Source organism: Centroberyx affinis, unplaced genomic scaffold, assembly GCF_046629955.1.
Source record: "Centroberyx affinis isolate AG114_WGS23_722 - 3 ecotype Tasmania unplaced genomic scaffold, CSIRO-AGI_Caff_v1 ptg004116l_1, whole genome shotgun sequence".
Taxonomy (NCBI): domain Eukaryota; kingdom Metazoa; phylum Chordata; class Actinopteri; order Beryciformes; family Berycidae; genus Centroberyx; species Centroberyx affinis.
In genome coordinates, this window is record NW_027281891.1 from 26,295 (window position 1) to 40,677 (window position 14,383).

General features: G+C 41.3%; 1 protein-coding gene across 1 annotated transcript in view; it reads left to right on the forward strand.

Moving 5' to 3' along the window:
* LOC139663776 (teneurin-3-like) overlaps positions 1–14,383 on the forward strand; it is a gene marked incomplete at its 3' end in the record, with an annotated part of 80,419 nt that overhangs the window by 17,769 nt on the left and 48,267 nt on the right. The window contains exons 6-9 of the mRNA XM_071542517.1: positions 1,049–1,243; positions 5,111–5,311; positions 8,959–9,144; positions 10,849–10,875. Of these exons, the coding sequence (XP_071398618.1) occupies positions 1,049–1,243; positions 5,111–5,311; positions 8,959–9,144; positions 10,849–10,875 (609 nt within the window). The remainder of the gene's footprint in view (positions 1–1,048; positions 1,244–5,110; positions 5,312–8,958; positions 9,145–10,848; positions 10,876–14,383) is intronic.

Consider the following 14,383-nt stretch of genomic DNA (forward strand, 5'->3'; position numbering starts at 1 on the left):
ATACACTGCAGTATGTATAGTTGCTTTGTTCATCCTTTTCTAAGAAATCTGGGTGGCCGATGTCATAAGCACACTTCAAACTAGTCTAAACCAGTTCTATAATTGTCTCTAACAATGAACACTATTCTAAGGACTAAAGTCATACAGGGTTGCATAGGGCTAGGCGATAATTCAATATTATCGTTTATCATCTTTCAGTGGAATCAGATTGTGATGATATAAAGATATTTTAATATCATGACACATTTCTGCTGTATAAATTGATGATGACAAGCAAATTTTACTTAAAAACTCTGATAAAATGAGGTATGGTAGGAATGTTATTTGAATATTTCTGTTTTGTTTGACACCACACCTAACATTACCATTCGGTTCAATGAGATGAACATTAATTTGATTATTTAAAGTGATTTTGCATACATGAACCATATCGTGATATATATTGATATCAAGAAAAATCCTTATGATCATCATGATATTAGCATGACTTCTTCATCTGAGCAGGACCTCCTTCACTGAATACTCCATTGTAAGATATATAGGACAAACAAACAATATCATATTTTATTTCCTACAACACTCGAGCGCACGTTTTATATTTTGTACGCACACGATCGCCTGTGCGTGCCTACCTGTGCGACCGTCTAACCCAGTGGTTCTCAACGTGGGGTCCAGGGACCACCAGGGGTCCTTGAGGGAGTTCCAGGGGGTCCCCAGCAAACTGATGAATTGTTAAACTTCACCATGAATTCTTTTACAAGAAGTTAACACAATTAGAGAATGTCGACGGATGACTTTTTTTTAAATCATAGTTTCTCTGTTATCTCTCTACCTACAATACAGATAGCCATGGAATTCTGGACAAAATCATATCTAATAATAAAAAATATTCTCAGATTTGGGTTTGAGAGATTGAGAGATCATGTCAAATTAGGGGGTGCGGGGCCCAAACGTGGATTAATTAGGGGTCCTTGATGTGAAAAAGATTGAGAACCACCGGTCTAACCGATCCGTTTTCCTCCCCCCCCCCCGCGCGCGTCCCGCCCAGCCGCCTGTCCCGTGCTGTGCAGCGGGAACGGCCAGTACTCCCGCGGGCGCTGCCAGTGCTACAGCGGGTGGAAGGGCACCGAGTGCGACGTGCCGGTCAACCAGTGCGTGGACATCCACTGCGGAGGACACGGCGTCTGCATCGTGGGCTCCTGCATCTGCAACACCGGCTACAAGGGCGACAACTGCGAAGAAGGTGAGAGGAACTATATTGTGTTTGAAGGTTCTATCTGACAAAGGATACTACAAAGGAACTGTTCATTTCTTAGAAGGTTCCCTGGAAAGAACCATGAAATGATGTGCTAATTATAGGGAAAATAGAGGAAGAGTTCAATGGTAGTTGGTAGCTGGTAAGTTCCTCCAATTTCTTCTGTTTCCAAGACAACTATGAAATTATGTAGTAGTTATATAGCAAATTAGAAAATAACTCAAATGAATTAAGCATTCAGCAAATAACTGTTATATAATTATATGAATAATGACTTCTGATAATTGACCTCTGCCTATTATTTTTCCAATGAAAACTTTATAGTTTTGCAGTTCTTTCCAGGAAAGTCTTTTAGAAATTGACAGTATCTTATCTACTACATCATCTCATGGTTCTTTCCAGGAAACTCTTTTAGAAATTGACAGTATCTTACCTACTACTTCATTTCATGGTTCTTTCCAGGAAACTCTTTTAGAAATTGACAGTATCTTATCTACTACATCATTTCATGGTTCTTTCGAGGAAACTTTGCCAGTTGCCCATTGTGTTATATGACAGTAGGAAGCCGGGGCATTATTGGGCACTGTTTGTACCAGGGATAGCCATCAAGTCCTTTTGTATGTCATATGCCGCTTTTCCACCGCATGGTACCGGCTCGACTCGACTCGACTCTACTCCCCTTTTTTTGGTTTTCCATCGGGCAAGTACCAGGTACCAGGTACCATATTACCTGGTACCTGGTACCTGGCGATACCAAAAGGAGACGTGAAAACACTGCAGACTACTGATTGGTCAGGGAGAATCGTCATCATTGCGCGATACGGGACATATATGCTAACGTTAGCTAGCAGGTTAGCTTACCCTCTTGCGTCGCCTTTGAGCAGCCAGAGAGCAGTCTGTTGTCTCGCTGCCTTCAGCCTCTTCTGAAATAAAATCTGTTTCACATACCGAGAATCAAGAACACCATCCCTTCCATATCCTCCATTGTTGCTGTGTGTGTCGCGTTGAAGATGACGTCACGGCAGTTTCATGCGGCGCCGTGACGTCGCTATGACGACCAGTTATGGGGACGGGGGGGGGGGGGGGCACATTGACGGGGTACTATCGGCAGTGGAAAACCAAGTGGTACTACCAAAAGCGAGTAGAGTCGCGGCGAGTTGAGCCGGTACCATGCGGTGGAAAAGCGCCGATAGATTAGCATTTCCACCATTTGGCGTGTAGTCCAAAAATCCCTATCGAAAATATGAATGGGCTTTTTGAAAAATGTCAAAAATAAGGGCTGTGTTGCACGGATAGGGGGTTAAAATACATCCACCAGTATCACCTTTATGAATTTTGATCTTTTAGTTACTCTTTAGTTACTCTTTTTGCTCACAAAACACAGTGTACAGTAGCATTGATGCATTGCTTTAACACAGAGGTCATGACTTGTGTTGTACATTTCAATTCTTAAGATTTTTATAGCATTAAATAGTTATTGTAGTTGTTACTTTTCATATATAGTTATAGTTGCCTTGCTAGTTGTTAGTTCTATTCCAATTGCTGTGTTTTCCAGTTACAGGATAATACATAATACTTTGACAAGTATGGCCACATGGGGGACGACCTCACTAACCACTATGCCTATCCTGCCACCCTCTGCATTCATTGTTTAGGGGACACTGGGGATGATTGTACCGCATTTGGCTTTTCAAATTTGAATACAAAGTTCACACATTTGCTACCAATCAACAACCCTTTCATCATCTCCGTTTTTGGATGTAAAATCTACAAAATCTGCGAGACGTGAAACGTATCCTGCGAGTTCCGGGTGGAATAATTGTGTATGATGTTGATCCCAGGAGTTAAGATAATCCCTAATGGCAGGAACCAACCGTACTCCATGCTATGATCCTCTTCAGTCTCCCCTACACGAATAACTGTGTCACTTATTCAATGGCCACAAGGATTACCCTCCAAGTCACTGAGTGCATGTTATATGTGAAGTCATTTCAGAAGTCCTACAAGCTAGTAATCCCATTGAATCGCATGCGAGTATCAGCTCAAATCAACACTGTGAAGCTGTTGACAGGTAGTTTGCTAAGCTACCGTTGCAGCTACATGATAAACTAATTTACCCTGATCTCTCTGTCCACACACACACACACACACACACAAATACACATATGTACGCAGTTGCTATTTGGTTGTTGACAGGTAGTTGGCTAAGCTAGCGTAGCGGCTACACACTAAGCTAATTTCCTCTGATCTCACCCCGAGAGAAAATCAATACGAATCTGCCGTTTGCTAGCGGCAGAGTGCGCGCGTACACACACACACACACACACACACACACAAAGGAATGCATACCCGACCTTACATATAGGCTGCACGCATGCACACACGAACAGGTTGACACTACAGGTACACACACACACACACACACACACACACACTCGCATAGACACGTACCAGGCGTGTACAGATAGAGGCATAGGCTGCATTCACATACATATTGTGCATACACATTTACACACAGACATACATTCACTCGTACGGGACAGTAACCAGATTAGTTTCAGATTAGTTCAAACCTCGGCCACGCTAATCCTTTGTGTGTGTGTGTGTGTGTGTGTGTGTGTGTGTGTGTGTGTGTATAAGAGAGAGAGAGACTGAATTTGCCCTCACAACACAGAGGTTATATGTGTGTTAATCCCATTTCGGGCTATTGAAAGTATAAATGATGTCAAAGCTGCGGTGTAGGATCTGCACGAAGAGCATCACAGTCAAATGAAATGCTCCCATGTTCTTTTGTCTGAGCAAGGAGTCTATAAAGAAGGAAAAGGCAGATCCGAACTCTAAAGCCTGCAGCACAATTTGTATTGTAGCGGATTCGGAATTCCATACCTTATAAGATAAGATAAGATAAGAAAAACTTTATTGACTTACCATTAAATTAACATAAAATGGAAATTTGTCTTCGGCAATCTGGCAACACAATAAAAACAGACAGTACACAGTATAAAACAGACAGTACACTGTATAAAACAGACAGTACACTGTATAAAACAGACAGGACACAGTATAAAACAGACAGTACACTGTATAAAACAGACAGGACACAGTATAAAACAGACAGTACACTGTATAAAACAGACAGTACACTGTATAAAACAGACAGGACACAGTATAAAACAAACAGTGCACAGTATAAAACAGACAGGACACAGTATAAAACAAACAGTGCACAGTATAAAACAGACAGTACACTGTATAAAACATACAGAACACAGTATAAAACAGACAGGACACAGTATAAAACAGACAGTACACAGTATAAACCAGACAGTACACTGTATAAACCAGACAGGACACAGTATAAAACAGACAGGACACAGTATAAAACAGACAGTACACAGTATAAAACAGACAGGACACTGTATAAAACAGACAGTACACAGTATAAAACAGACAGGACACTGTATAAAACAGACAGTACACAGTATAAAACAGACAGGACACAGTATAAAACAGACAGGACACAGTATAAACCAGACAGTACACTGTATAAAACAGACAGGACACAGTATAAAACAGACAGGGCACAGTATAAAACAGACAGGACACAGTATAAAACAGACAGGACACAGTATAGAACTTAGATTTTGAAGCCTGAGTTTCAAACAGTGGTGGAAAAAAGTACTCAAATCCTTTACTTAAATAATAGTAGCAACACCATAATGGCAAAATACTGTAGTCCTGCATTCAAAAGTTTACTTTTTTTATTTTAATGTTGTCGGTCTAACTGCTCCATATACCCCCCCCCCCCCCCCCCTCTCTCTCTCTCTCTCTCTTTCTCTCTCTCTCTCCCTCCAGTGGACTGCATCGACCCCAGCTGCTCGGCCCACGGCGTGTGCATCCACGGCGAGTGCCACTGCCAGTTGGGCTGGGGCGGGGCCAGCTGCGAGATCGCCAAGGCCATGTGTCCCGACCAGTGCTCGGGCCACGGCACCCACAATGCCGAGACCGGCACCTGCGCCTGCGACCAGAACTGGACCGGGCCCGACTGCTCTTTAGGTGAGGGGGGGGGGGGTCTGCCTGCTGTGGTACAAGCCTACAGAACCTGTTTCCGGTGCTATAGAGCAGTGATTCTCAACCTTTTTCGTATCAAGGACCCCTAATTTAGTCCACATTAGGACCCCCATTTGATGAGATGTTGTCTCTCAAACCCAAATTTGAGAATATTTGTATTGTCAGATATGATTCTGTCCAGAATTTCATGACTATCTGTATTGTAGGTAGAGAGATAACAGTGACACTATGATCAGAACAGTCATTCTTCTACATTCTATAATTGTGTTAACTTCTTGTAAATGAAATAATGGTGAAGTTTAACAATTCATGAATTTGCTGGGGACCCCCTGGAACCCCCTCAAGGACCCCTTGTGGTCCCCGGACCCCACGTTGAGAACCACTGCTATAAGAGAACCCTTTTTTGTTTCAAGTGTGGGGAGGGAAAGAGAGAGGGAGACACAGAGAAACAGAGAGAGAGAGAGAGGCGGGGTGATGGAGAGATACAGACGGAGGGAGAGAGATGGGGGAAAGAGAGAGAAACAGAAAGGGATGAAGAGAGAGAGAGAGCACTGATTCTGAAAGAGAGAGAGGTGAGATGGAAAGAAGGGGGGGAGGAATGCAGAACAGTAACAGATGGCTTGACATAAAAACAACAAGACAAGAGGAAAGGCGTGTGTGTGTGTGTGTGTGTGTGTGTGTGTGTGTGTGTGTGCGCGTGCTCTATTTGTGTTGCTGGTCTGGGACTCCAAGCATCATCTTGTCAAAACCATCACATGCACATCCAATTACTTACTTGCTCTCTTTGTCACACACACACACACACACACACACACACACACACACACACACACACACACACACACACACACACACACACAGACACAAATACATGCACATACACGCACCTTTTGTTCAGTCTCGTTCTTGACCTTTGTCAGGATCTGTCAAAAACACACATTCACACACACACACACACACACACACACACACACACACACCTTGAGGCAGTTTATGCCCTTATATACACAGCTTAGCAAGTGCAACATCTAATGTCTCCCTCTCTCTCTCTCTTTATTTCTCACATACACACACACACACCAAACAACACACGAACCCTGCAGTCTGAATAAAGAAAATGTGTGTGTGTGTGTGTGTGTGTGTGTGTCTTAACCAACTCCATAACCTCTCACCACTTCTGTGTGTGTGTGTGTGTGTGTGTGTGTGTGTGCGCACGCACTAGTAGGTGTTGGCTGATATTTGCCAGGCTGGGCAGGTATATCAAAGACCACACACACACCCATACAGACACACACACACACACACACAGAAGTTCTGAGAGGTTATGGAGTTTATTAAAACACACACACACACTAGTGTTGTAGTACTCGAGATCGGTCTTGGTCTCGAGACCGGTCTTAAGACCACATTGTGATGGTCTCGGTCTCGTCTCGGACTCGACTGCATTTTTACTCGGTCTTGACTCGGTCTCGGACAAAGAGGACTCGGAATTTTATTTCAAGACCAGTCGAGACCACAAGTGCAGTAACATCGTTACCTGCCGGTGCATTGTCTGATTATTTATTTTTTACTGTGATTGGATATAAAACTTTCCCCTTCAAACTGCAACCGATAACTTGGCTTATTTTAAGTTTGAAAGTTTATTAACCATTAAACGCTGCCTCACCCCCCTCTGAGCTGCACCAAGAAAGAGAACGCAGGATACAGGAGGAGAGAGCACCATGTGTGGCTGAAGAGGAGAGAATGAGAATAATACAGTTTGCCTACAGAAATCACAGAGAGTTTTACAAAACAGTTCTAAGAACAAGCACCGATTCTATACAGGCGCATGGCGCGTTCAATTCAACGCGGTGCATTAAAGCATTGCGACACAGATATCGGTTAAATTATAATTTCACTAATGTTAGGCTTAAATTCCACAAGGTAATAACGTTACTGTTAAAGTCTGCAGTAGAAGACGTGTTAGTGCAGCAGAAGACGTGTTATCAGGTTACTGTTTATACCGTTACTAACACAGGCGAGTAAATTGTGGAATTTTAAGTTTCACTTTCGTCTGCACAGCGGGGCTCTGGCAGATTGAGTAGGGGAGAGCGGGGCAAGTTGTCACATTGGTCAAAGTCAAAACACTATAACATAAAAACTATTTGTAGCCTATACATGACAGTAAGTTTATGTTTCTTCTCATTTCAGGAATCAAAATAATTATACATTGTGACATAAAAGCACGGGTCAGCTATAACCTGATAATAATTTTGAATGTTTTAGTGAAGCTCTGTGCTCAGGGTGTTTTAACACTTCTGTTTCATTCTGCCCACTGTCTTGAGCCTTTCCAAAGGTCAGTGAAATCGAATTGCAATGTTTCAAAGGATTGCCTTCTGTCACCGAGTACATACTGTACATCCATTTGTATTTTACTTAAATTCCTAAATAATGCTTTCTTTCTTTTTGAATTTTAGCAGAGAAATGGTGTAAATGTTGAGCCATCACTCTGATTACATGGTCTTGAAAATGGACTCGCATTGGTCTGGTCTCGGTCTTGCCCCCCTTCGGTCTTGGTCTTGACTCGGTCTCGCCCCCCTTCGGTCTTGGTCTTGACTCGGTCTCGGCCCCTCAAAGTCTTGGTCTTGACTCGGACTTGATACGCTCTGGTCTTGGTCTTGACTCGGTCTCGGTTTAGGTGGTCTCGACTACAACACTAACACACACACACAGACACAAACACACCTACACACTCTCAGTCTCTTTATCCTTCTTTTTCTATCTTCCCCTATTACACACTATCATACTAATACACATACAGTCAAATAGTTCAGTGAGGACACCTTCACACACACACACACTCACACACACACACACACACACACATACGCAGATAGAGGTGAATCAGGGATAGACTTGCGGGAATGGTTCTGCTCTTAATTGATTTTTCATTCATTTTTCATTGAGTGGCTTGGCCAAGTCATTATGTTTTAGGAGGGAATTTAATATGCTATAATGCCATGAATGTTGCATGAACGGTTTCGAAAAAAAAAAAAAAAAAATTATCAATTCAATTCTATTCAGTGACTTTATCGTCATGACTGTTTATCAGAAACAATATTGCCACACAACAAACAAACAGTTAATACATTCAGACCACAATGAGATGGGTATTTGGTTGGACTATACAATAGTAGGCTACATAATCATAATTATCTTTAATAACTATTGATAATTTTGATTAAAAACATGTTCTATACGATAGTACATAATAATCATTATCTATAATAACAATTGTTTTTTTGGTGTGAAAACATGTTCTATACAATAGTACATAATAATCATTATCTATAATAACTATTGTTTTTTTGGTGTGAAAACATGTTCTATACAATAGTACATAATAATCATTATCTATAATAATAATGCTATTCCACAAATCTTTCAAAAAACAGTGAGTGCAGATCAGATAATGTGTGTGTGTGTGTGTGTGTGTGAGCGACTCAGGTCTGCCTTCTATCACCTTCCTTTTCTCTCTATTTTTTTAACGTCATGTCAGTTGTTTTATGTTTTCTAAATACTAATAACCACTTCCCACATGTATTCATCTTTCCATTTTCTCTCCGTCCCCCCTGCCTCTCCTCGTCCCACAGAGGTGTGTGCGGTGGACTGCGGCAGCCACGGCGTGTGTTACGGCGGGGTGTGTCGCTGCGAGGAGGGCTGGACGGGGGGCGTGTGCGACCAGAAGGCCTGCCACCCGCTGTGCACCAAGAACGGAGTGTGTAAGGAAGGGAAGTGTGAGTGTGACCAGGGCTGGACCGGAGAGCACTGCAATATTGGTGAGTTGACGACACACACACACATTACGCAAAAAAAAAAAAACCTAACCCTATAAAACATTGGATTAACTTAATTGTATTTCTTAATTTTTAAGAATTAATAGTTTCCAGGCTATTTTCGTGGCCTCATTTAAACACTACAACCACTACAAACCCCCATGTTAAAACTAAGTGGAATATTCCTTTAAACTCAACTTTTTTAACCATGACCAAAACCTCACCCGAATCTTAACCAAATTGTTTTAGTTGCCTAACTTTAAACAAGTTGTTTTAGTTGCCTCACCTAAACCAAAGTTATTTTACCATAACCATTAGCTAGTCTTTTCACGTGAACAAAAGAAAATGTGTCCAATTCATGCGATTGTCACATAATCCAATTCATGCTATTCATAACAAAGTTGCATGTAAGGTTGGATTTAACATATTATCCAGCAGTGAAAAGCCAACGCTAGTTTTCACACCATGAACGTTTTCCTTCAGATTCACGCAAAATCTGATGAGCAAGATAATCTCAATTCATTAGTCCAGTGTTCAACATGCAAAAATATATACTTATACATATATTCAGTGGTGGAAGAAGTACTCAGATCTTTTACTTAAGTAAAAGTAGAAATACCACAGTATAAAAAAGTAAAAGTCCTGCATTCAAAATGTTACTTAAGTAAAAGTACAAAAGTATTAGCATCAAAATGTACTTAAAGCAACAAAAGTAAAAGTACCCATTATGCAGAATGGCCCATTTCAGAATAATACAGTATATATTATATTATTGAATTATAATTATTGATGCATTAATGTGTAAGCATCACTTTAATGTTGCAGCTGGAAAAGGTGGGGCTGATTTCCACTACTTTATATACTGCTGGGTAGCTTACAGTAATCTATAATAATACATCACAATTTATTAGTTGATTATATTTTGTATTAATAATCTGAATCTGCAAAGTAACTAGTAACTTAAGTTATCAAATAAAGGTAGCGGAGTAAAAAGTATAATATTTCCCTCTGAAATGTAGTGGAGTAGAAGTATAAAGTAGCATCAAATGGTAATACTCAAGTAAAGTACAAGTACCTATCTACTGTACAAGTAGATACCCAGATAGAAGTGAGAAACCACATCCTGTTGTGCTGTGATTGTTAATAGTGAACCGGATCACCAGGAAAGCCGCCCTGGTGGCTTTCAGCTCACCAGACAGGTAGACAGCCACACTATCGCTGGGGAAGAGCTGCAAATTGGTTTCAGTTATTGTCACTTACACACACACACACACACACACACACACACACACACACACAGAGACGGATGCCGGGAGCATAACAACAGCGAGATGAAGAGGAATGCATTTAGAGTGCTTAGCCAACAAACAGCGTGTTTGTTTGGATGAATCGTATGGATGGAGAGAATTCAAACAGGCCTCCTCTTTTCTTCTCTTCTTCCCCTCCGTTCCTCACATTTACATCTGAAAGCGTTGGCGGGGAATTGTGACCTCGCTATCTACGCGTGCGATATAATTAATTCCAGATTGAAAACGGTTTAATCAGGCTTCTCCAAATCAGACCGTAAGCGATACCGATGATGATGAGTGTATGAATCCTCTCTCTCTCTCTCTCTCTCTCGCTCTCTTCCTCTTGCTCTGTGTGTCCAATTTTCACTTTCTTTCTTTCGTTCTTTCCCTCTTCCTTTCTTTCTCTTTCTCTCTAAAGCTCACAACCCGGATATTAGAGTAAAAGGTACTGTACTACTTTTCCCTTCCTTCTCCTCATCCTTTGCTTTTTCTCTCGCTCCTTTCATCCTTTGCTTTTTTCCCCCCCATCATGTACCACAGAGCTGCGGTTGCTTCAGTGACTGGCTAATGGTGTTTTTCTTTTGTTTTTGTTCTTGTTCTTTTTCTATTCCCTTTCTTTTTTCCCTCTCATTCGCTCTCTCATTTTACCATTTTTTTTTACCAGCTCCTGTAACATGTACTGTTACTGTTGCTTAGGTCATTTCATAATTTTAATCATTTATGTCCTGAGCCAAAAGGCTAAAGACAGCTTTTTTTTGTCGTTTATTTTTGCTAATAACAGAGTTTTCCTTTGCCCATTAGGTGGCCCACCTGAATGCTATTTCCCCCGACCACCTGAAGTTAAAAATTGAAACCCAGTTTGTTGGGCAAATATTTCGTATTTTTGACTTTACAGTTGGCTTCTGAATGATTTTGAATGTGTTTCCAGTACGCCTCCCTTGCATCAGTTCCTCAGAAACAGCCTCGTATTTGTTTTGCGGATGCTGTGTCCTCCCTCTCCCAGCTCAAATCCCACCCTGTTAGCGGCTTTCGCTATACCTGAGCCTCTGTGAATTTCTGGGAAAACCCCTGTCCAAAAGAATTGAAGACATCTGTACTTCTTAACTAATCCACGGTTGAAGGCCTTGAGGATAATGTCAAAATTGGAGTTCCCAAAATTGGAGTTCTCAAAATCGGAGTCCCCAAAATTGGAGTTCGCAAAATTGGAGTCCCCACATTTCTGCTTTTTCACCCTTCCAGTGTGAATTGGTTTGACACTGGTGTGCTTTTATCCTAAGGTCCCCTCTCCAGTCGCTACTGTCACCCTATTCAAAATCTATAAGCAGGGCAGGGACCCGCAGCTTGACTTGTTTCCACTATAACCCTAAAAACAACAGGGAAAAGGAACTGTTGTGGGCCTTTAAAGGGAAAATGAAGCGTAAAGCAGAATTTGCTACTGTGCTCTTTTACTGAAAAACAAAAAACGACATTGACTCCCATGTATTTTGGACATCTAAACATTTGACATTCTCAGTGGTTTCTGATACTTAAGACATATTTCCTACATGAGGGAGACAAGGTCAATACTCAATACCAGATCGAACACGAAAAAATACCAGACGCAGTGTTTCTAGAGTACACCAGTGAATCCTGAAATCTGTTTTAGGCTTGATTTTCCTCCCCTGCCCTGCCCCTGGTATGTCTTCCTACGCCCATGTGTGGGTGAATGTATGGTTTAACCCACCAGAATCTGACTCACGCAGTCGGCTGTTGTGGTCAAGACGTCATTCGTATTAGAAACTGGTGTAATTGCAAGTATTGATTTAATTACAAGCAAATGTCCACTGCATTGACACAGTATGTAGATCATTTTAGCTTGTTTTCAATCCCTTCAATCCCCCCTCCTTGGAGCATGTGTTCATATACATGGGCCTCAGAGGCATTTCTGCAGTGTCAGCTACTGTCGGTACCTGATAACACACCAGTAAACTTTGGATGATAAGGTGGCCTTCCTAACCAACCTGCCAACCTAGATACTTCACTCTTTGTGAAAGTAGGGATACACAAAATACAGTTGCAGTCATTTCAATTGCTGAAGGTATTAGCAGTTTGCCATTATAAATCAGAATTTGGTCTTTATTGACTCGCCTGGTTAAATAAAAGGTTAAATAAAAGTGCATTGCATCCTGCCTGATCCGTCCTCAAGCAGTGGCCAGTAGGTTAATTGTTTCTGCAACATGCTGCAACAGAAACAGCCACAGAATCCAGTCTAACCAGGTTTACAACATGCTGATCTGTACCACAATAGAAACAGTATAGAAACAGTCTAACCAGTTCTACAACATGCTGATCTGTACCACAATAGAAACAGTATAGAAACAGTCTAACCAGTTCTACAACATGCTGATCTGTACCACAATAGAAACAGTATAGAAACAGTCTAACCAGTTCTACAACATGCTGATCTGTACCACAATAGAAACAGTCTAACCAGTTCAGCACCATGATCCGTACCACAATAGAAACAGTCTAACCAGTTCTACAACATGCTGAACTGTACCACAATAGAAACACTATAGAAACAGTCTAACCAGTTCTGCACCATGATCCGTACCACAATATAAACCAGTCTAACCAGTTCTGCAACATGCTGATCTGTACCACAATAGAAACACTATAGAAACAGTCTAACCAGTTCTGCACCATGATCCATACCACAATATAAACCAGTCTAACCAGTTCTGCAACATGCTGATCCGTACCACAGTAGAAACAGTCTAACCAGTTCTGCACCATGATCTGTACCACAATAGAAACCAGTCTAACCAGTTCTGCACCATGATCCGTACCACAATAGAAACAGTCTAACCAGTTCTGCACCATGATCCGTACCACAATAGAAACAGTCTAACCAGTTCTGCACCATGATCCGTACCACAATAGAAACAGTCTAACCAGTTCTGCACCATGATCCGTACCACAGTAGAAACAGTCTAACCAGTTCTGCACCATGATCCGTACCACAATAGAAACAGTCTAACCAGTTCTGCACCATGATCCGTACCACAATAGAAACCAGTCTAACTAGTTCTGCAACATGATCCGTACCACAATAGAAACAGTCTAACCAGTTCTGCACCATGATCCGTACCACAGTAGAAACAGTGCAGAAACAAGTCTAAAATCTCTATTTGACTGCAACTGTATCATTTTCTATTCAAATTCTAACTCTTCTGTTTACTGAACACATGGTGGGTCAGAGTGTTTCATTGGAAACTCTCTTTGGCTATTCTTCAAAAATCTGGAAATCCCAAACAATTTTTGATGCTTCCTTTTTGTTTCACTCCTTGTTGTCTCTGTGGTTTAAATGTAAATGAAGACACTGATTTAAATTAACTTTTTTTTTTTTTTTAACTCTATAGAGGTTCTACTGATACTCTGTCTCTCTTCCTCTAGCTTTTTGATCTATTTATTTGTCTACTCCTGTCTCTTTATTTCTGTTTCTCTGTTATTGTGTTCCAGTGATTCCCCACTCTCTCCCCTTCTTCCCCTCCTCTTTCCGTTGCCCTGTTTCCATCTATCTGTCCATCACAGAGAGTATATCTGGCAGTGTTGCTTTTGTTCGATTTACGTTTTTTTCCCTAATCTTCCTCCCTCTCTCCCTCGTGCCCTCTCCCATTCTCAGGATATAAAGGTAATTCATGCCAAAGACTTAAAGGCCTTTTTGTCCCAAAATACAAACCACTCCGCACTCCTCCTCTTTGTTCACCTCTATCGATCATTTTCTTCCTGGTTTTTGATCCTGTTTTGCTCTCCCTCTTCCTCTGTTATTCTCCTGGCTACCTCTCTTTTCCTTATCATTCTTATATTTTTCTTTCTTTCTTTTTTCTATCTTTCTTCCTTCTTTCTCTCCTTCCTTCCTTTCTTTCTGTCTTGAAGCACGGTGTATCAGCGTATTTTTATGTACCAGTCTC